At 35.9% G+C, this 23,570-nt stretch overlaps 2 protein-coding genes and 1 pseudogene across 13 annotated transcripts; 2 read left to right on the forward strand and 1 right to left on the reverse strand.

Annotated features, from left to right (window-relative positions):
* Positions 1–558: 558 nt before the first annotated feature.
* LOC143602780 (transcription initiation factor TFIID subunit 9-like) lies at positions 559–3,195 on the forward strand. Its single transcript, XM_077079782.1, has 3 exons — positions 559–644; positions 1,527–1,800; positions 2,795–3,195. The coding sequence occupies exons 2-3, from the start codon at positions 1,543–1,545 to the stop codon at positions 3,059–3,061; spliced, it is 525 nt and encodes a 174-aa protein (XP_076935897.1). The 5' UTR covers positions 559–644; positions 1,527–1,542; the 3' UTR covers positions 3,062–3,195.
* A 4,853-nt stretch (positions 3,196–8,048) lies between these two features.
* LOC143602777 (DEAD-box ATP-dependent RNA helicase 42 pseudogene) lies at positions 8,049–13,333 on the reverse strand (annotated as a pseudogene). Of its 10 annotated transcripts, XR_013147913.1 has the most exons (6): positions 13,132–13,333; positions 12,989–13,041; positions 9,359–12,606; positions 9,078–9,164; positions 8,926–8,980; positions 8,049–8,328 (listed from the first exon to the last, which is right to left on the reverse strand). The product of XR_013147913.1 is annotated as a DEAD-box ATP-dependent RNA helicase 42 pseudogene, transcript variant X7 (transcript). The 10 variants fall into 10 exon arrangements; XR_013147908.1 differs by having other exon boundaries at positions 8,926–9,164; XR_013147911.1 differs by lacking the exon at positions 8,049–8,328 and having other exon boundaries at positions 8,858–8,980; positions 9,078–9,167; positions 9,361–12,606.
* A 2,702-nt stretch (positions 13,334–16,035) lies between these two features.
* On the forward strand, positions 16,036–21,531 carry LOC143602778 (BTB/POZ domain-containing protein POB1-like). Of its 2 annotated transcripts, XM_077079780.1 has the most exons (7): positions 16,036–16,420; positions 19,141–19,209; positions 19,512–19,637; positions 19,725–19,846; positions 19,939–20,002; positions 20,094–20,373; positions 20,454–21,531. In XM_077079780.1, the coding sequence occupies exons 1-7, from the start codon at positions 16,162–16,164 to the stop codon at positions 21,265–21,267; spliced, it is 1,734 nt and encodes a 577-aa protein (XP_076935895.1). In that variant the 5' UTR covers positions 16,036–16,161; the 3' UTR covers positions 21,268–21,531. The 2 variants fall into 2 exon arrangements, with proteins under 2 accessions (XP_076935895.1, XP_076935896.1); XM_077079781.1 differs by lacking the exon at positions 19,141–19,209 and having other exon boundaries at positions 16,037–16,420; positions 20,454–21,521.
* The last annotated feature ends 2,039 nt before the right edge of the window (positions 21,532–23,570 follow it).

Consider the following 23,570-nt stretch of genomic DNA (forward strand, 5'->3'; position numbering starts at 1 on the left):
ATTTTCAGTTTGGTTTTAACTAAATAACCCATAGGGGTGCGCATGATTCGGTTCGGTTCAATTTTGACTATAACTGAACCAAAAACTGAAATAAATGCATTTGGGTTTTTAAAACCGTTCAGATTCGGTTGTTTCGATTTTGGTCTTTCTGGTTTTACTATTTGGTCCTTAAAACAATTAGCCAAAAATAATGAAATTGGACATAAAAAATTTTGTTGGTTAATAATTAATTGATAATTATGCACCCGAGCTAAAATATTTAGGTTAAACAATACATTAATATTAAAATTAATTAAAATTAATTAAAATTTAAAATAAAAAATAAAAATACATAAATTCGGTTTGGTTTGGCTTTTATAAAAAACAAACCATCAGTTTTTGTTTCAGTTTAATTATTTCGTCTTTTAATGTTTATTAAGATCAGGTTTTTCAGTTTCATGAATACCCCGTGTAAAATGTATACGTTTACATCCCCCTGTAATTTCAATTTACACATTTTCAGTCCCTGTATTTTTAACCCCCAATTTTGCAGCTTATATTGTATACCATCGTCTCCGGTTAACCCTAAAATCCAGACAAGTGAGAAGCTAATTGATATCGAAAAGGCAATAATTGATTTAATTGAGTCTTTAACGATCCGCAAGGTTTAATTTCATTACTTTACTTGATTCATGTTTATTATGTATATGCCTACCAAGTGTTCGATCAAATGCCCCTTTGTTCTGATGTTACAAATTAACAATCTTTTTTATGAAACTTATTATTAATTGTTTTTTCCCTAGTTGTTTGTTAAATTGTTTTTTATCAGAATCTCAATTTCAAGCTGTTTCATATTAAGATTATAAATGTTGTTTTGTTGATACTAGTTTTTATTCACATTTACCAAATTAGGGCTCTAAACCCTGCAATTTTTACCCACCTACGGGTGTAAACGAGCCGAGCCCGAGTTTGTTTAGGTTTGAGCCCGGGTCGTTTTAATTTAAGAAGATTCGGGCTCGAGCTTGGATCATTTAGATGTATTTCTGAGGCTCGAGCTTGGCTCGTTTAGAGTTGTGTTTCGGAAGCTCGAGCTTGGCTCGTTAGTCGTTTGTCAAGCTTGCGCTAACTCAGGCTTGGCTCGTTTATTATTTATTAATTATTTAATTATATTATTTATATGCATTTAAATTATTTACATATATATATTTTCAGTTATATATTTTATATATAATATGAATATATTTTTAATATATCTTTATCATATTTTTATAATTAGTAATAGTAATAGTTATTTTATAATATATTATATAAATGTTATATAAATAAAAAGCTCGTTTAGGCTCGCGAGCCGGCTTGAGCTCGAGATCGTTTATTTAATGAGCGTTAGTTAAAGCTCGAGCATGGATCGCCGGATCGAGCTCGCTTAAGCTCGGTTCGGTTCGAGTTGATCTCGAGTAGCTCACGAGAGGCTCGGCTTGTTCACACCTTATCCACCCCATATGTTGAAACTTGAAATGAGTGTAAAATCAGTAATTGACTATTTGCAGATAGTAAAAGTTAGTAATGGCTGATGGAGAAGACGACTTGCCAAGGGACGCGAAGATAGTTAAAACACTGCTGAAATCAATGGGTGTTGACAACTATGAACCGCGCGTTGTTCACCGGTTACTAGAACTCTGGTACCGTTATGTGGTGGATGTGCTAACAGATGCGAAGGTCTACTCAGAGCATGCTGCCAAATCCACCATTGATTCCGATGATATCAAACTTGCTATTCAATCGAAAGTTAACTTTAGCTTCTCACAACCCCCTCCCCGAGAGGTACCCTATTCAATATCCGTTCGTTTTCGGTAGGGGTGGCAAATGTGACCCATGGGTTGAATGGGTTGTATTAAAATGTATATATTGGGTCAAAATGGGTCAAACTAAAAAAAGAAAATGATTGAAACGGGTCAAAACGGGTTGGCATTTCTCGAGTTTTTTTTTATGGAACGAGAAAAACGGAATAAACTTTTTAGTATTTTTACTTTTTTAGTTTTTGATTTATATTTCAAGTTATAATTTTTTAATTGTTTTTTTTTTTTTGAATTTTTAAATGAGAGGTTTTTAAAAACTCAACCCATTTTGACCCATTTCAAAAACCCTTCATTAAAAAAATTAAAAAAGAAATTAAAAAAATCATAACTTGAAATATAAATCTAAAACTAAAAAAGTAAAAGTACTAAAAAGTTTCCTCCGTTTTCTCGTTCAAAAAAAAGCTTCACGAAATGTCAACCCGTTTTGACCCGTTTCAATCATTTTCTTTTTTTAGTTTGACCCATTTTGACCCATGATATACATTTTAATACAACTCATTCAACCCAATGGGTCATATGATGTATATATGTGTGAACCCTCGGGTGGGCAAAAGTGAAATTGCACTAATTTTGACGTTATTTTACTAATCTCGTGAAAATAACGTTAAAAGTGACGGAAGGTTAATCAGGCATCATGTAGTGGCGTTGATAGCCGAAAGACAAGGGTACATGCACCGATCAGCCGGTGTCCCGATGATTGAGTGCTATGTGCCTTATGTCTAAGGTTTGATGCAAAACTACTATCGAGCCGGGGGTCTCACCGGAAGCAGCCTCTCTATCCTTATGGGGTAGAGGTAAGGCTGTCAACATCTTACCCTCCTCAGACTCTACCATAGCTTTGCTATTGGTGGGATATACTGAGTACGATGATGATGATTCAACCCAATGGGTCACATTTGCCACCCCTAGTTTTCGGCATTTAATTATATATTCATCTATTCTGTTATGTCATACTAAAGGTCCTTTTAGAGTTGGCGCGGGAAAGGAACAAGATTCCATTGCCAAAGTCATTAAGTGGGCCCGGAATGGCGTTGCCACCAGAGTCCGACATGTTAATCAATCCAAATTACCAGCTTTTGATATCGAAGAAACGAGCTAGTGAAGCTGTTGAAGAAACGGAGGAAGATGAAGAAGGTAGTGATTCTAAGACAAATGCGTCTCAAGAACAGAGGACTGATTTGCAACAACGGGTTTCGTTTCCAGTTGGGCCAAAACGAGCGAGGTAAACTGTGTGTTGATGAGTGGATTCGTAAAATGTTTTTAGTTATAATTGTTTGCTGCAAGTGAAAGTGTAGTTTGAAGTATTTCAATGCCATATATGGTTTACATTATTGTCTTAAGTCAATTAGTTTTTATAAAAACATTCATGGGCACCTACAAAAGTCAATTATTTATTTTTATTTTAGTAAATCGATGCACAATAAACAATGATGATGATTTTTAAACAGACCCTACCATAGCTTTGCTATTGGTGGGATATACTGAGAACGATGATGATGACGATGATGATGCACAATAAACAATCAAACAAACCCTGTAAAATCTCAATCCCACTCGTAGCACGTCTACTTGTATGTGGATGATGAGATGAGGGCAAATCTTACCCCTATCAGGGCGTATGTTAAGTTGGTATAAAATGTTCAACGCTCATTATTTTTGGGTTACTTAGGGTTATCGTATTGTCAGCACTGAAGTATCGAATCGGGAATTAGGCAAGATCCTGGTGGCAAACCAACCATCTCATTATTCTCATACTACCATCATTCAAGACTACACAAAAACCGACAATCATATATATATGAGCATATTATATATGAATTTTTTTAAAATAATTAGTGATTCTATACCACATCATGACAACTGATAAGATGGCAAAGAGGGGCTAATTACAAAGAAAGTAAAGTATTTTTAAGCTTATTATCTCTCTTTTATCAAGATACATATTTCAAATACTCATATTCATGGCAAAGAGGTGACTTTGACATTTTGAAGTCAAAATATATTCATATCCTGGAAGTTTTTTTGTTTTTGTATTAGTTTTTGCAAGCCATTACTCAAATATAAACTGTAAATTAATAGAGAACATAAATATGCAATTTATAAATATTTTAAAAAGAAGTAGGTCATGCCGAAGTGACGAACACAACCTGTTTAGCCAAACTTTTTGCGGGCTCAACCTATACCATTTAGACTAAACTCAAAGCCAAAAAAAATATGTTAGGTTCGTGTTGTAAAAGAGATTCACGTCCCTAAGAATATTTAAAACTAACGAAAGGTATCTGGTAAAAACTTCACTCAAAATAAATAATAAAAACTGATAAACCTTTCATTTTGGATTTAATTATTGTAGAGACTAATTTCATTCGAACCAATTGTGTATGGGCTAACATATATAGTGGCCCAAAGAAACCCTAATCATGTGTTCCCTATAAAAAGGATGCTCCACCTCCATGGTATAGCATCTTCTTTTCTCTTAATACATCACATTCAACAGGCTTGAGTGTCGAAGGTGGTCGAGAGACCTTGACCTTGGTCTCTGACCCTTTCTAACAAGGGCTTTATGGTTTTGTAAATACATAACGAGATAAAGAAGACAAGGTGTGGTTGATTCTTCTTTCATTATTCAAGAGCCTTTATTTATACTGTAAGGGTTTGCTTCTTCATATATAACAAGGTTAATAATACCTTCATGGCTTATAACTAGAGATGTTGATCTCAAATAACCTCTTTTTCCTTGGTTAAAACAAAACTCAAGAAAAGACGCTTTAAAAAATGATCAAAAACAGCGTTTAGGACAAATCAAAACAAACTTGCTTTTTATGAACTTTTTTATAAACACTAAAAGAGGAGTTACGAGAATAATCGTATGATGGAAAACGACTTTCGCGTTCAGTTCAAGAACACTTTTTCGTTGACAACTCATTCCCTCTCGATAGACCCGCGGAGAATTCAAAACTTATGGCCATATGGGCCTAGCAATTCCGTCTCTCAATCCCCAAAGAAAACTCCCTTATCATTAAACATGAGTTGTCACTTAACACAACATATATATATGGGAGATTAACTCTTTCAAAATGGTGTTACTTCTAATAAAAATGATGATGAAGATGTGACGAAATTGGAGTTAAGTAGCAAAAGTAATAAAGTTGAAGATACGGTGAAAATGGAGTTAACTAGCACTGTGGCTGCTAAGGAAGACATGATAAATATTGTCAGTAAGAAAGAAACTAAAGCCTGTGGCAATTTCTTCAGATAGGTGAAAATGGAGTTAACTAGCACTGTGGCTGCTAAGGAAGACATGATAAATATTGTCAGCAAGAAAGAAACTAAACAACCTGTGACAATTTCTTCTATGCATGATGCTGCTTGTTCTAACGCAGACAAAAATTTTGATTGTCGTAATTTTCATAATGGTTATGGAAGGGGTGGTTGATCTATTAAACAAGATTAGGGTTTTGATTCTCAATATAAAGATAGAGAGCTTAGGCACTCGTCTATAAAAGCTTGGAAATGATATGCATATGGTTAAACAAAATCGAAGATGTCAATGAAAATAATTCACAAATGTACAAGAAGATTCTCCAACAATTAAAGAATCCACACCAAACTCGATAAAGAAACAGATTTAATACCTAGCGCGGTTTTGATTGAGAATCTTCATACGTTGATGAAACATTATATAGTTCGAAACTGAATGAGATGATACTCGACCAAGGGTCAAACACACAAACTTCACTGCCTAAAAATTCTCTTACATGGAAGAACGAAAAGATAGATTTAATGTCGAGGATGTCGAAATGAAAGTCGGAAGCTCAATATTCTATAGAAAAGAATCTTTAACGTGTATTGGCGGTCTATCAACGCGTAATGTGTTTCACCAGAACAGTAAGAGCTGAGACAATTATTTGTGGTTTTGTATGTTTAGAATGATAAGTTATTACATGATGAATTTTTATCAATAGGTTGTTGCGTTAATCCGCATGATAAATATACGTTATCATCAATTGGTTGTATTAAAAGAGATATTATCATTAACTACTTTAAGATTTTACTAACTTTTTTACATTGTGTTTAAATTATCATCATCATCGTACTCAGTAAATCCTACAAATACTAAAGCTATGGTAGGGTATGAGGAGGGTAAGATGTAGGCATCCTTACCTCTACCTCACAGAATAGAGAGGCTACTTCCGATGAGACCCCCGGCTTGATAATAGTTTTGCATCAAGCCTTGGACATATGACACATAACACTCAACCATTAGGACACCAGCTGATAGGTGCATGTACCTATGTCTTTCGGCCATCAACGTCACCACATGATGTCTGATTAATCTTCTGTCACTTTTAACGTAATTTTTATAAAATTAGTAAAATAATGTCAAAATTAGTGCAATTTCACTTTTGTCCACCCGAGGGCCCACATATAAATACGTTATATGTGTGCAACACAACAAGGGCGTAATTGTGTTTAAATTAATAAAAAAAGAATTTAAAATCACTATTAAACGTGGTTAACACAAAAAAAAAAAATTTACTTTTGGAGGGGACACACATCACCGTCTTTCTCAACATGAATTCTTCATGAGTGTGTAGTTCTCTAGTGACACCCTCCGTAAGGGCATCGACGCATTAAGGAAACGCACATAAACCGTGTATTAACAATGTTTATAGAAATGATTGATTTCCACACCTAATCAATTTAGGTCCCTTAATAACCAATATTCAAGAAAATTCGTCTTCCAACAAATTTATTTATATAGAAGTGGCTAAGAGCATCTCCAATAGCTCCTCTGTATTTAAACTCTCATTTTTAATTGAATATTATTTTTTATACTTTTATCACTACATTTTATTTCTCTACTCACAACTACTTTTATTTATTAAAATATTAGAGAGAGAGTGAACAGTATTTCTTCAAATTTATTCATAAGCAGTTGCATTTTATCTCTCCTTCACTCACAATCACTTACGACACTAAGAATTATAGGTCCCTCAGAGGAGCTGTTTAGAATGCTTTAACAAACGCTTGATGTGTACGCTAATTAATTTATACAAACTGGCAAGGAAGAGTTTTCTGCGAAGCTTTCTACTGACAAAAATGTGCTCGAAATAAAAAGTTTTGGGCTTTCTGTAGAACCGATTTTATCCGACTTCCTAAAAAGGAAACTTTGTTGCTTCATGGTTAAAAGATGGTTTCCATAAACCTTAGATGAAGGAACCTTAAGAGACGAACTACAACCATTGACTTACAAGACAATACAACTTACAAGTTTGTTTTGTTCTTTATAGCAAAAGACAGAACTCTTGTTTACTTTTAAACAAAAAAACATGTTGGTAGGACCGTAAATCACACAAGTCAACCATGAAGAATAAAAGCATCTAAAATCATTATCATTTTTGACACATTTTCATAATCTCCACATCAACTTACAAATGGAACCTGATCTTAAATCTAAAAACGGGTGATCGATATTCTATTTTCTATTTTCCTTTCGGTATCTCATATATGCGTATAACTAGGGGTGTTCATCGAATCGAATAACAGATTATTCAGTTCGGGTTATTCGGATTTGAAAATTTTTGGACCCTATCCGAAATCCGATCCGATCCGAATTAGGAATATACCTATCCGATCCGAATCTATCCGAATTCAATTCGGATCGGATTCGAATAATATCCGAATAATCCGAAATTATCCGAATAATCTGAAATAAACCTAAAAAATTTTCGTATTTTTTTGTTCCTAACATTTAATAATTTAGAATCATAATAAACATACAAATCAAAAAATACGAATTACTCTTAACACAAATTTAAAGTTAACTTCAAATAATAGTCTAATAAATATACGAAACCGGAAAATATCACTAAAAACATGTTCTTTATTCGGATTAAAACGGATATCCGAATAATCCGAACAATCCGAATTTTTTCAAATTCCATATCCGAATCCGATCCGAATCCAAATAAGTTATTCGGATTGATCCGATCCGAATTCTTATTCGGATCGGTTTATTTGGGTTTCGGTTTCGGTTCGGATTTCGGTTTTTTTCGGATTTCTTGAACACCCCTACGTATAACGTACAAAGTCAATAACGATTGTCACATCCACCCATCGTCCAAGCGCTACAACTTACATACATCCTAACCCCAAAAGCAAGTGTCTTGCATATTATCGTTCACCTTCATCACACTCGATTTTCAATAGATTATGCAACTTTGATGCTAAGAACATTAATTAAACATGCAAAACCATATCTCAATGTAGCAGCACTCAATGTTCTTTTTATAAAGTATGACATAAAAAACAGTTAAAACAAAGTTACAAAGAAACTCTCAGTAGTTGGATTCTCAAGATAGTAAATTATAATAAATAAAAACAAACCAAATGAGCGGTCTCATCACAAGTGAACTTGTAATCCCAATAATGTATATAGCTTTTGATATTAGGCAACAAGCTTCTTCATCCATAAGACGAGACGATCTATAACCTGAAACACTAGAATCGTCAGAATTAATGTAGCATAAGTAATAAAATAGGCAACCTAGTTTAAAACTGGATAATAATATTATGATGCATGCAGGCCACTCGACTGACATAAGATACAATCGTAAACTAACAAGATAAATATCTCCAAAAAAAATCCAGTTAAAACACCGACTATCATGAGTTTCCTAAAGTGATCTTAAATTCAATGAAACAAATCAAGAATATCGCGTAAACAAAAGCAATACAACTTCACATGACGATAATAGCAAAGCATAACTTATTCTACCAAACTAGCCAAAGAAAATATTATTAATACTACTAGGCTGAAACGATATTTTATAGATATAATAATAAACCAGAACCGCATATCAATCAAAATATATAAAACATAATAGTACTAATAAGCATAATAGTTCCAAAACATATAGATATGCGAATTACCGATATTTTATATATTACGAATTATACGAATTAACAAGCATAGTACTAAGCATACTAGGCTGGATCGATGACGGTGATTCGTAATATATAAAACATAATAGTACTAATAAGCACTACTCTAGTATATAATGGATGTTAGTGATGAATAGGTCATAACTTCTGAACACTGTCAAAGACGCAACAAAAGCCCGTTAGGCCGTTCCCCAACCAACCTACAATCAGAAATGAATGCTCAAATCAGAACAATCATCATACAAAAACAACAATACGCAACTCAAGACTATTGGTTCGATATATATCACGTTTTACGTTTTGTTAAGAGGAAAAAGGTGAGTGATCGCCATCTGCTGGCAGCCACAAAAAGCAAATGCATACACACAAGTGCAAGCCGGGATCCTCCTACAAAGAACACATTAAAAATATATAAATATGTATCGTACACTTGCAACCAACATCTAACCACATAACAAAATGCACACATTTAACGACATGCAACATGCATATGTAAATTAAAGATTGCATAAAGACGATTCAGTTTAAGAAGCAAGTTATATAAAAATAAATAAATTAGATATTGTAAGTTGTGACACACCTTTACGCACGACTTGAGTCTGATTCTCATACAACAGAGTAACGTCCCGGTTGTGCACTTGGAAGAGATAACGCCTGTGTTGTGATGTCTTCCAGGACACGTTTCAGTTCTGCTTTGGCCCGTTTAACAGACTGTTCAGTAGCTCCTTCAATGAACAGATAAAGTTTTCTCTCACAGGGTCCCGGGATCCTTCCAGGTTGAATATACTGGCCCCTAGTGGTAATGGCAGCTCCGGTCCACTCAGCAACCGGACCGAGGGTCTCTTTATGTGTCACCTTCCACCTGGCGTTCTGCGGGAAATCATTAATCTCCAACTCCGCTTCATAATGTTCAGGCAAAGAATCCGCTTGAATCCTCGCCAAATTATGCTGCAAGTTCATCGCAGCCGCCAACGCTGCAGCCCTAGCAGCGCCGTCATTAGCACCAGCAACACCCGCCATCGTTCCAAGAATACCCGGCAGAGTCGGTACGCTACTAGTAGCAGGCTGTTGACTGGCGGCAGCAAGGGCGGCAGCTTGAGCAATAACCGCCTGCTGCGCGATATCGCCGCCTGCTTTTCGCACACCGTCATCCTCGTCTTCCGAATCCGACTTATCTTCTTCAAACCCGTATTCTTTAGCCTGTGCTTTCTTTGCCGCTTTCCTAACTTCATCTTCCTCTTCATTAAACTTAAACCCGCTCCCACCGTAACCTGTACCATGAGCCTGCACAAGCCCCTGGTTAACCTTAGCCATAAACGCGTCAGCAAGCGCTTTCAAATCATCAGGAACCGCTTGATTCGACAACTCCAACGCTTTCACAAGATCCGGCGCGTATCGCTCGTCTTCACTCGATAAAAACGTGACCGCACACCCTTTTCTCCCCGCTCGACCCGTACGGCCGACACGATGAACGTAATCTTCGTAATGATTCGGTACGTCGTAATTTATCACGAGCTCAAGCTCTTTAACATCCAAACCCCGTGCAGCGATACTAGTCGCAATTAATAAGTTGCATACGTTACTCTTGAAATCGGAAATGGTCGATTCTCTATCGGTCTGATCTTTAGCCCCGTGAAGCGATAAACACGGGTACCCGTGTTTAATCAAATCTTTAAACAAAGCGTCACACTTATCCTGTGACTGAACAAATATCAAAACCTTACCTTTTACATACCATTCTCCAAGTAACTCCAAAAGTCTAAAAAACCTTTCGTTTTCGGGCCGCACTTCCACCAACTGCGTTATATCTTTATTCACGACACTTCTTCCACCTACCTGTATCTCCACGGGCTTATTTAAAACTTTCCGGGCCAACACCTCCACCTGGCGAGGAAACGTAGCAGAAAAAAGCACCGTCTGGCGATTCGGTTGGATGTTCTGCACGATTCTCGTGATTTGCGGCTCGAACCCCATATCAAACATACGATCAGCTTCATCCATAACCAAATAAGAAACCCGTCTCAGATTCGTGATTTTCCCAGCACTGGTACACAAAATATCAATCATCCTACCTGGTGTGCAAACAACGATTTCAGCCCCTCGTTTCAACTCGCTTATTTGTTGTGCAACACCAGAACCACCGTACACGGGCACGCAGCGAAGCCCGATTACCTTGGTGAACTTTCGTATATCACTGTGAATCTGCTGAACAAGCTCTCGTGTAGGTGCCATTATAAGCCCGATAGGCCCGTCTCCGGAACCAAGTTCCGGTTGATCCTTTATATGCCTCAACATCGGTAGAACAAAAGCTAGCGTTTTACCAGAGCCCGTCTTTGCAACACCGATACAATCTCGACCACTCATTATAACTGGCAACGCTTGCGCTTGAATAGGCATTGGTTTATCGTAATTCAGCTTTCTAATCGTTTCCAAAACTTTCGTCGTGAGTCCCGTTTGGTACCACATTTTAATCGGCTTCGGTACGTCTTTTCCATGTACTTTTAGTTCCAATTCTTTTCTATACGCGGCAACCTCTTCTTGAGTCATCTTCTTTATCTCCTTCACTTCAATATAAAAATTCTTTCGGAATTCAATGTAATTGATCTTCGAGTGATCAACAAGTGATAGTTTTTCAACCTTGGTTTTTTTCACTCGTTTCATAAACTCGTCATCGTCTTCGTCTTCTAAAGTATCGTCATCGTTTTCAACATCCGAATACTCTACATCAGATTCTTCACCGGGAATAATCCTACCCATTGATCTGCCACCGTTCTTTTTCTTTTTGTCCTTATTCTTATCATCATTCGTTAACTCGGTACTCTTTTGATCTACAACAGAAGGCTCGGTACTGATCAACTTGTTAACTTCAGGTATCACCATGGTGTCCATAAACGCATCTAACGGATCAATTTCATCTTCTTCCATATCACCGCCATTCTGCGAAGCAACAACAGTATTATCACCATCACCATCACCATCACCGTTATCTAATCCGTTAACCATGTCATCCGCGTTTCGATTTCCGTCCTTCACGTCATCCATCTCAACATCTGCATTCTCCACAGGAACAGCTTCTTCATCATCAGACTCGCCTTCCAACGTCCACGTCTTACCCGCAGCCTCATCCGTCACTCCAAGCTGTTCCCTTTCAGACTCCTCTTTCTTCCGTCTTTTCTCCTGCCATTCCTGCACTCTCCGCCTCCGTTTCTCCATCTCATCATCCAACTTCCTCTGTTCTTCTTCCATATCTTCTTCACGCGTCCTCGACACTTTCTTATCCGAAGAATCCTTCACCTCACCGTTATCCACACTATCCTCTCTCCGTCTACTCGAACCCTTACTACTCTCCTTATACTCATCGTCCCGTCTTCGCCTCTTTCTATCCCTATCTTTCACATCATCAACATTATGATCCCGCTCCGCTTCTCTCCGTTTCTCCCTATCTCTCTCCTCCCGCTCTCGCCTCTCCCTCCTCTCCCTCTCCTTCTCTCGGTTCTCCTTCTCTTTCAACCGTTCCCGTTCACGTTCCTTCTCTCTATTCTCTTTTTCTTTCAACCTTTCCCGTTCCCGTTCACGTTCCTTCTCTCTCTCCCTCTCCTTCCGCTCTCTCTCCTTCTCCTTCTCCTTATCTCTATGTCTCTCTTTATGCTTCTCTCGTTCCTTATACTTCTCATCGACACTCCTATCTCGATCTCGCTCCCGCTCTCTACGCCTCTCACCGTTCCGCTCCTTCTCTCTATGCCCTCGCTTCAAATCATCGTCTTTTTTAACATATTCATCCTTCTTGCTAGATTTATGCTTCAAATCTTCCATATCTCAAATCTCACTACACTAAACCAAACAATAACAAGTTAATAACCATAAACATAACCATTTAGATTTTTAAAAAAAGACAAATTCATCAACTATGCAGTCGATGTCGCCAATGATATATCGGTTATCAATCCCTCAGCAATATTGACCGATAAATCACTGATATTCCCGATATCAGTGTTAAGTCTTAATTATCCATTTTCATTGTCCAATGTTAGTGGTTTAAGTCTTAATCAGTTACCACTTGCTATGAATTTCACAAGATATTAAAATTACAGATATTTCACCGCGATAACCGGTATCTCAGATATCGGTCAAGATATCCGATATTTTTCGGCATTCACTACTTAGTTCATCAAAATATATTATTAAAAATAAAAAAACAGATTAATTACCAGATAAATTTGCTTCTGAATGAAAACCCAGATCCCAGTAACCCTAATTATTCCTGCAAAAACACAAAACAATAAATCAATATAACATAAAAATTTATAAACATGAATAATAAACTAAATAAATATGAAATCAGATGAATTACCGGATAGATTTGCTTTTAAATCAAAACCCAGATCCCTGTAACCCTAATTCCTTCAGATATTAACCTAATTCGAATCTCGATATCAGATTTGAGAGAGAATATATTTGATTGAAAGGCGTACGAGTATGCTCCGAATCGATAATAAGAAGACGATGACGGATGGATGACCTAGAATAATAATAATAATAATAATAATCGAGCCTGTTATAACTTACAAGCACCACCGACTGATTAATTAATTAATAATAATAATAATAATAATAATAATAATAATAATAATAATAATAATATCCGCAATACGTTTTGACAAGGGTCCAACCGGGTTCTATGGTGGGAAGATTTTTTTTAGGTTGGGAAGTAACCCGAGATATATGAGTTCGTTTAACTGTTTTTTAACCGAACAAATAATGATGATGGGTGTTATTATTAAAGGATTTTGTTGTTAGTGTTTGTTCGGGGAAATATTGTTGTTTATATGTTTGAAAGGTAAACGGATGTACGTGAAAATATAAAGTGTTTGAAAGGAATAGCTAGTTATAAGTAATGCGTAATTGTTAAATTCAACAAATGATTATATTTTCTTGTTTACCTGATATTTTTAAGTCAACTCGTTTTAAAGTCAGATATGTGTTTACCATTATCTAATTCCCCTTTTGAGGCTAATCAGTCAAGTTTGGAACATTGCAAGTCGAGAACATGAGAATAGTAAACATGTCCTTCCCATTTTGGTTGTTGAGGTGATTTCAACTTCCAATAGTTGTTGTCGTTGTTCTTCTAGCTCTACAATCGATTCTTTTGGCGGTCACCCTTTTTCCATACCCTAATGGTTATTGACCAACCCAAACTAAATGCATTTTGCTTGTATGTGATGGTTATTTGAATGTTACAATATGATTAGTTACGTTAATGTTGATAATTTTATTGCTTCGTGTTTTTAAGAGATTTGTTGGTGTTGATAACTAAAAAATCTGGCACATGTACTTGCTTTAATTGAAAATTTGTTGACTTGGTTGGTTATGAACGCTACAACAGTTGTGTGATAGGGAGACCTCGAATCTTGTAATCATAACTTACACGCCGAACTATAGAACAAGGATGTATGTTACTTTGCTCGTTATAATCATGGCTTGCACATGCCATTTCTCTTGTGTCCCATATATAAGAAAAAACATCAACGGTTTCACCTCATATTAAAAAAAAACAATATCCACAGTATGAGAAATAACGAAAACATAAGAGTATCAATATATGTCAATATCATCAAATGAAAGTTCCCATGTCCATATGCATATCATTCGATCGAAATTATAATGGGTGGTGGAAAATCCCTTAATTTTGCTTGAGGATGAAAATGGATATGTAATCTTATTATTCTTTAGTCTTTAGTGGGATGGAGTCCCCAATATGTCGCGTTGTCATCTCAACTACACATTTTGTAGCTTTTGAGATTGATTTGAGAACCAAGATGAAATGATGAAGTGTATCTTAATTGTTGAGTTGTTTAGGAAGGTCAAGTTGCTAATTAGAAAGTAAAATAAGCCAAAATGACACGTGTATTTTAGTATTTGAGATAGCTACAAGCTATACATCACATGGTAGATTAAACATATGCCAAATCAATATGTTTTGATATGTAAGCTCGAGATTATGAATACGAGTCAAGTTGGTGGTGTGGTTGTGGGTGGCCATAGTGATGGTGGTGTGGTGGCTTGTATGATGATTCGGGGTTGATTATAATCGTTTGAAAAAACTAATAAAATAGTAAACAAACCGAAAAAACAATATACCATTGCTTTAACAATAAAAATGACAAAGTCAACATCTAAACAACATTAACCACAATCGTGAAACCTCAATGGTCCAAATATCCAATTGAAAAAAAAAAAACTACTCATCCCAAAAACACAAAAATAAGAGTATTTTCAACATATTCTCTTTATTTCAAGTAAGTTCTCATTATATAAAGTAGTTGAGAGTGAAGGAGATAGATAAACTTTTGTTGATTAGTAAGTTTGGAGAAATACTTCACACTTTATAATTTTTTTATGGTTTTTAAAATAAGTCGAGACTGGAAAAATAAAGATACTTATTTTTTTTTCAAACTATATATATTATAAACAAACAAAAACCAAAGTCACAAAGAGACAGCACCCCTCTCCACAAGCCGGAGAGAAGCCCGACAATTACATATAATTGAAATTACACCACTTTGACCAAACTAAAGACTTACATTTGGACCTGTTCTTGAACCATAAAAAAACGAGAGACCTAATATCACCTACTACTTCCTCTATCTTTACTTATTTGTCTTCAAATATCCTCTCATTACGGGCTTTCCATATTTCCATAGTCTCCAGCAAGCGATAATCACTATGCCATGAAAAACGTCCCTTTCCTGGACCCCAGCCCAGGGTCTCATGAATCTCCAATAAATCTCTGACCGAAAAAGCATAGATCGGGGGAATTTTACACCACGAGCTCACAAACTCCCAAACCTTCAAAGCTACTAAGCAACCCGAGAAGACATGCTCAACCGAGTCAACTTTTGAATCACAAAGGCCACATAAGCGAAAAGATACTGATAAATGTGTAAAAGAAATACTATTTAATTAAAAAAGAGAAAAATATATATATTATTTTTTATTTAGTGTAACTACATACAAGGTAAACCACTTGGGCTAGCTCAAGTGGCCAACCAAATGATGGGTAAGAGCTTGATGCCGGTTGGCCTTTCAAGTTCGAATCTTGATGGCGATACGAGTTTTCTGTTAGAGTGTCTCTTCCCAGAGAGCTTGCTCTTGTGGACGGCAACTCATGTCAAGTGGCAGATACTCGAAATTTCGTTAAAAAAAACAACCTACATACACGATAAATTTTAAATTTAAAAATTTAACTACCTACTATAAATAAACACACAAACAGTCTTCTATCTTGACGACCTCACACACACACACATACACATTTCAACTTTCATCAGCTAACCAAAAAACCTAGGGTTTCAAATTCAATTCAAATTCAAATCAATACACCATGCGTGATTCAAATCTGGATCTATTCGATCCACGGACAGCAATAATGGAGTCATCGGAGTACACTCCTTCCGGCGGCGACGGCGACTTCGGATTCGCGTTCAACGACAGCAACTTCTCGGATCGGATACTTCGAATTGAGATTGTTTCAGAGTCTACGGAGGATGAGGAGAGTAGAGGTGATGGTGAAGGTTGCACTAGTTTAGCTGATTGGGCGAGAAATCGGAAGCGAAGGCGAGAGGATATTAAGCGAGAGAATGGTATATTGTTTGTTTATAGGTTAATTGATTGCTGTTTGCAAACGAGCCGAGCCGAGCTCGTTTAACTTACACGGAGCTCGAGCTGAGCTCTAGCTATTTTCAAAGCTAGAGCTCGGTCCGTGAGTAGATTTTCAAGCTCGAGCTCAGCTAGTTTACTGTTTATTAAGTAGTTTTTTTATATATTTATAATTGTTTTATATATTTTTTTCAATTATAATTTTATGTTAATTAGAGGTTTATTGATTGATTGATTGATTAATTGATTATAGTTGTTGTTGTTTAATTTCTTTTGCTGTTGATGTTGTGTTTGATTTGAAGAAGTGTTTATGAGTTGTTTAAGTTAATTGATTGATTGATTGATTGTTGTTTGCAAACGAGCCGAGCCGAGCTCGAGGCTCGTTTAACTTACACGGAGCTCTTTCGGTGCTCTGTTTTCAAAGCTAGAGCTTGGCTCGTGGTTAGATTTTCAAGCTCAAGCTCGGCTTGTTTACTATTTATTATTAATTAGTTTTTTATATATTTATAATTGTTTATATTTTTTTTCGATTATAGTTCTATGTTAATTAGAGGTTTATTGATTGATTGGTTGTTGTTGTTCTATTATTATTATTAGTATTATTATTAAAGCAATAAATAGCATCTGAAGTTGATAAGCAGATAAACTTCATGATACACTTTGTGAAATTAGGGGAATAGTGTAAGATGTGATGAATTTTATGATTGCTATTATGTTAGGAAGCTGTTTTAAGTGACCGTGAAGCTAGAGCTCGGCTGGTGTGTAGATTTTCAAGCTAGAGCTCGGCTCGTTTACTATTTATTAATTGGTTTTTTATATATATTTTTTTCCAATTATTAATTTTATGTTAATTAGAGGTTTATTGATTGATTGATTGTTGGTTAATTGCTTGTGCTGTTGATGTGCTTGATTTGAAGAACTGTTTGTGAGTAGTTGTTATTATTATTATTATTATTATTATTAAAGCAATAAATAGCATCTGAAGTTGATTAAGAGATAAACTTCATGATACAATGTGTGAGATTAGGTGAATAGTGTAAGATGTGAAGAATTTGATGATTATTTTTGTCTTAGGAGTCTGTTTTAAGTTACTGTGAAGCTTATTTTGTGATTTATTAAGTGATTAGACATTGAGTTATCATGTTTATATGGTATAAAAGTGAGATGTGAGAGAAATATGTTGCTGGTAAGTTATTTGACATGAATGAACTGATAAGATGGTTATAATTAGTAAACGACACTTAATATATTGTATATGTACCTTTTTCTGTCTCTTAACTCTCTATCTTAAGTAGTTAGGTTTCTAGATGAATACAGGTTTATTTTCCAATTATTGGAGGATCTGATATGATATTCTGAAAATCAAGTAGTCTTAACAAATATAGTTTGCATAATGGAACAAGTTATTTCTAGTTTACTTTCTTAAGGGCAATCCTAGAGCTATTTTCTTAATGATATGCTCACAGAGCATACTTTTATTAATCGTGAAGCTTATTTTTGACAGTATTAAGTGATTAGACATTGAGTTATCAAGTTCACATGTATAATTTGGTATGGAAGTTAGATGTGATAGAAAGATGTTGCTGGTGGAGAACTGAACTCAAGACATTCAGTGTCATAGCTCATAAAACATTACTTAATATCTTGTATATGTACCTTTTTGGCCTTTTCTCTCTCTATCTTAGGTTTCTACTTGAATATAGGTTTATTTTCCAATTATTAGAGAATTTGATATGTTATACTGAAACTCAAGTAGTATGACAAATATAGTTTTCATAATGGAACTTGTTATTGCTGGTTTACTTTCTCAAAGAGCATTCCTTGAGCTCTTGGCTTGGTAGTCTGACTCTTGACAGGTATAGTTTGCGTAATGGAACTTGTTATTGCCAATTTACTTTCTTAAAGAGTGTTCCTTGAGCTATTGGCTTGATATTTGTTAACATATCCAATTTGGGGATTGTTGCTTGATATGAAGATTGCAACTGTCTAATAACAAGTGCGGTATGGATGCTGCACATGTCTGTTTTTTTGAGATAGTTGTTTTTAGATTTTTAGGGCATATCTGACACACTGCAATGGTCATTTCCTAGTCTGTTGATAGCAAGTTTAATTGGTACATGTGTACATCACTATACACAAAGGATTACTCTTTTACGCTGTCTTTGGCTTCTTGTGAATGTGATTCTTGGTGCTGCTGCCAATTTGATTGCCATTATGTAGACTGAAAAAGAATATTCTAGGTGGACAACAGGAGGAAGTGAGAAGGGTTGGTATTTTGAAAAACCTTTTAGCATAAAAGCTTGAGGGGTATATAGGTTACTCTCGTTCAGTGATTAGTTTTTCTAGGGTTCTATTCTTAAAACAGTTTTTATAAAATAAATAGCAGGGTTCTAGTTATTTAATCCACAAAATAGATCATCTCATGTATGGTTGGGCTAGTCAGCTCTGTTGGGAGAGTATGTATGGTTTAGGGCCAGCCTTCTAGATTAAACAAAGCATAATAATAAATACGACAGACAGTTGAGGTAATCTGGACATAGGGAGGGCCGAGGAGAAAGGGGGAGGATTTTAAGAAAGTTTGTCATTTATAAAAGCTTTGGTACAGGTGGTAAGGGTCGGGATGGGAATATGATATTTCCTGTTTTTTGTTCTCGTATGGGCAAATTACTGATGACATGATCTGTAATGTGGTCATTAATTGCAGAATCATGGTTATACTTGACTCTTTTCTGGTGGAAGTCATGTTTCTTATTGAATGAGTGTCTTCCACAAGGTGCATGTCTCTTTACTAGTGTAGGAAGATTGGAGTCAAACTTTAGAATATTTTTGCATGCATTTATTGATCGAGTTTATTCATCTTTGAAGAGCGATAGAACATCATAAAAGTATGCCTTGTCACTTGTCAAGATTTGTTTCTGAGTTTCAACTCATAACAACTAACAAGAACACAGGAAACACAAAATAATTTTTTTTCTGTACTCATTTAGGCTTTGCTTGATGTTTATTTGAGATGGTTATAGTTTGGTTAATCTGAACAAAAACGTATTCATTGACCTTGACATTTGGTGTTCACAGCTGTAGACATGTCTGCTGTTGGTCCAGAGGAACAAATTCTGAATCAGCCTGATAACATTCCTGATGACTTGGACACTGAAAACCAGGATGAGGAGACCGCAGCAATGATTGAAGAACCACCATCAGGTTTGATAATTTTTCCTATTGTTTCTGTAAATAATTTTTTATCTTGTGTTTCTGTAAATAAGTGTGTTCTTCTATTCCACTTTACAGGAGATGAAGGTGCAAACGACCTTGATTCAAACTGGAGCATGGAGTGTTCGACAGTCGTGAGAGTAAAAACTCTACACATTAGCTCTCCAATTTTGGCAGCAAAAAGTCCATTCTTTTACCTGGTGAAACTCCCAATTTACGAATGAGTATACTTTTTTTCTGTCATTAAATTTTTTTAATTTACAATATTCATTTCCATTTATCTCCAATGCAGCTTTTCTCTAATGGTATGAGGGAGTCAGAGCAACGACATGTAACATTGCGTATCAATGCATCAGGTACATATTTCATTTTATTTTGAGCTTTCTATACCTAAAAGGCTAAAACTGGTAACGATTCTTTAGATTTCTCACCTTTTTTTTGGAACAGAGGAAGCTGCACTTATGGAACTCCTCAACTTTATGTACAGCAATACCTTAACCGTGACAACTGCTCCTGCTTTGCTGGATGTATTAATGGCTGCTGATAAGTTTGAGGTGGCTTCTTGCATGCGATATTGCAGCCGTGCATTGAGAGGTCTGGATATGACGCCCGATTCCGCACTACTCTATCTTGATCTTCCATCTAGTGTTTTAATGGCGGAAGCCGTTCAACCGTTGACCGATGCAGCAAAACAGTTTCTTGCTGTCCGATACAAAGATATCACCAAGTAAGATCATTTCATATTACATTTATTGTAAAAAAGGATAATTAGTTTTCGGTTTTTAAATTTTGATATAATAATATCAGGTTTCAAGATGAGGTACTCAACTTACCTCTTGCTGGAGTTGAAGCAATTCTCGCAAGTGATGATCTCCAAGTGGCATCAGAAGATGTGGTTTATGATTTTGTTCTCAAATGGTCCAGACTTCAGTACCCTAAAATAGAAGAACGCCGTGAGATCCTAGCCACACGTCTAGCTCAGTTCATCCGGTTCCCCTACATGACCTGCAGAAAGCTCAGAAAAGTCATGGCATGCAACGACTTCGACCACGAGTTTGCACAAAAAGTAGTGGTTGAAGCCCTCTTCTTCAAAGCCGAGGCCCCACACCGACAACGCACCCTAGCCGCTGATGAAAACCCTCACCCAAACCGCCGGTTCATCGAACGGGCCTACAAGTACCGCCCCGTTAAGGTTGTGGAGTTCGAACAGCCACGCCAGCAGTGTGTAGTATACCTAGATCTGAAACGCGAAGAGTGCGAGAATTTGTTCCCGTCAGGCCGGGTCTACTCTCAAGCGTTTCATTTAGGCGGTCAAGGGTTTTTCTTATCAGCTCATTGTAACATGGACCAACAAAGCTCGTTTCATTGTTTCGGGCTGTTTTTAGGGATGCAGGAAAAAGGGTCGGTGACATTTGCGGTTGACTACGAGTTTTCAGCTCGGTCAAAGCCGACAGAAGAGTATATTAGCAAGTATAAAGGGAATTATACGTTTACGGGTGGAAAGGCGGTTGGTTACAGAAACTTGTTTGCGATCCCATGGACCTCGTTTATGGCTGAGGATAGTCTTTACTTCATCAATGGCGTACTTCATCTTCGGGCCGAGCTTACTATCAGGCATTAAAAATATAGTAGTTAATTAATATTTCTAACTTCAAATGTTGTGATATGAGAACTGAATCAAAACTTGTGTGCTTTGAAAAGATAAAAGAGGAAATGTAAATTGGTATTATGGACCTTAATATGCCTGTATTTATAATTTACTGTCTTATAATGACAGCTCAATCGAACGTTTTTACATATTTAGATCGAATTACTAAGTTTTGAAAAACGGTAAACCAAATTAAGCAACCTGTCAAACCGACAAAAACGGGCTTAGATGGTTTAGTAACTTTTTTGCAAACTAAATTCTGTATATGTAACTTAAGTATTCGGACGGTTTACATGCCTGGATTCAAGTCGCCAAACCTGGTTTCTAGACTATAAGTCGATCGACTTAGTTGTGTTGAGACGAGTTGATCGTTTCACCAGTTTACGAACGCCTGTTGGAAGAAGTATTGATGGTTAAGTTGTTGCATGTTTAAGAACATTCTATACTTGTTTTTGGACAAATTCTGTGATAGAGTCACAGCTCGCAATATGGGACAGCTGGATTCTATTTATGGGAAATCGACTTAATTGATTCGGTTATAACTATTATGGTAAACTAGCTGTCAAATCAATCAATGGTCATCCCGAAAATTAAGGAGCAAGCCACACTAATTTAGGGTCTGGATGTTTTAAATAGCAAGCTTATTTATCAGTATTTTCATTCAAGTTTTATGTCTGTCTTTTGACTCTTTCCATTGTAAACGGAGACTGTGCCCCTCTCGAATCGGGCCACTATCATCTTCTTTTTCTAATAAAACTAGCCTATCTTTGTTTCCATCAATCTCATACTTATCATTCTGCCTTTGAGTCCAGCCTATTCCTTCATGAGTGTACAAAACCAGTTTTTTCTTTTTCCAAACCGGTCCGGGTTGGTACCTGTTTGAAGTAAGTCAAAGATCGAGTATAAAACCGGGTTAGACTTTTGTTCATGTTTGGCGGTTTAAAGCCATAGGATTAATCTGGTTATAACCCTACGGTTCGGGTTTTTTTTACACCCACCACCCGATAAGAAAAAAAACGAAACAACAAAAGTCTCGCATTTCTTGCTTTGCTACAAACCCTTACAATTTGAAAGATACTCCATATCAATAAACACTTTGATACCATTGGGCTACAAGTTATTTAGTAAAAACCGTAAAAACCACTATACTTTTTTTTACTTTAATTATTTCACAAACATTAAAAGACCACTTTATATTTTTTATTGGATACTTTGGGTACTTCACCCTAATAATTAGAGAAGATTTTAATGCTTAGGTGATAATTAATGAATGACAAGAGATTTCTCTTAACAAAAAAAGCATTTTTTGTCTTAGATTGTATATCATGTAGGATGTTGTAGAGTAGCGGTCAACACAACTAATGGTGCAATAATTAACCTTGAAACGGGCCGAGCTTTTAGAGCTCGAGCTGAGTCTGAACCTCAAATAAAGCTCGTTTAGTTATTGAGCCATAATGGGAAGCTTGTTAGGCTCATCGAGCCTTAAGTATTCTCATTTACTTTTTAGCTCGACCTCATTTGAACCTCCATATATTAATTTGTCTTGTGTAGCCGAGCTTTAGATCGTTTAAGTTTTTTCTAAAAATATATAATAATAAATAATTAAATATATAAATTAATTAATAAATAATAAACGAAGAAACACATGTTGATTCTCTAAAGTCTTTCTCGTGTTTAATAACTTTGCCCGATTCAACCTGACCCACAACAAACCTACGGTCCATGAGCCCAACAAAAGGAGACACTCCTATAAGATCCACACATGCGTGTTTCCCCCCGCCCACCCGAACACAATAATATCAGCTGGCCGTAAAGTACACCTCCCTTCAAAAGGATCCGTAAAAAAACTAATGACGGTTTGGTTTATGTTTTTGTAAAGACCGAACTAACGGTTTTGCATATAACAAAAACCGAAAGAACCGAACCGAAATCCTAAATTTTTGTTTTTTGTTTTTTATATATTACGTAATTTATAAGAATATTTAATAAACATGTAACTCAAATATTTTTGATTAAATGTTTAATAGTCTCTTATTTTACATTAACAAAATTATTTATACCTAAATTAATTATTCTTTTGAAAAAATAATTTTGACGTAAAATTTTCAAGATCAAACGACAAAAACCGAAACCGAGCGCTTTCAAATACTCCAAAATCCGAAGTTTTGGTTTTCAGTTCAGTTTTAACCAAAACCGTACCGAACAGCACCCCTACTAATAGGTTTCCTTTTTAACAGAAATCCCGACACACACGACTTATAAAAACATTTCATGAG

The sequence above is a fragment of the Bidens hawaiensis genome, unplaced genomic scaffold (genome assembly GCF_021521415.1).
Source record: "Bidens hawaiensis isolate Kalapana, Puna unplaced genomic scaffold, B.hawaiensis_p1.1 tig00059832_1, whole genome shotgun sequence".
NCBI lineage: Eukaryota > Viridiplantae > Streptophyta > Magnoliopsida > Asterales > Asteraceae > Bidens > Bidens hawaiensis.

What these genes read in the sequence shown, in the direction of transcription:
- LOC143602780 (XM_077079782.1), top strand. Translation starts at nt 1,543, where the DNA reads ATGGCTGATGGAGAAGACGACTTGCCAAGGGACGCGAAGATAGTTAAA. An exon ending in CACAACCCCCTCCCCGAGAG is followed by an intron (nt 1,801 to 2,794) that starts GTACCCTATTCA and finishes GTCATACTAAAG; the next exon opens with GTCCTTTTAGAGTTGGCGCG.
- LOC143602778 (XM_077079780.1), top strand. Translation starts at nt 16,162, where the DNA reads ATGCGTGATTCAAATCTGGATCTATTCGATCCACGGACAGCAATAATG. An exon ending in GGATATTAAGCGAGAGAATG is followed by an intron (nt 16,421 to 19,140) that starts GTATATTGTTTG and finishes CATTAATTGCAG; the next exon opens with AATCATGGTTATACTTGACT. An exon ending in CGATACAAAGATATCACCAA is followed by an intron (nt 20,374 to 20,453) that starts GTAAGATCATTT and finishes TAATAATATCAG; the next exon opens with GTTTCAAGATGAGGTACTCA.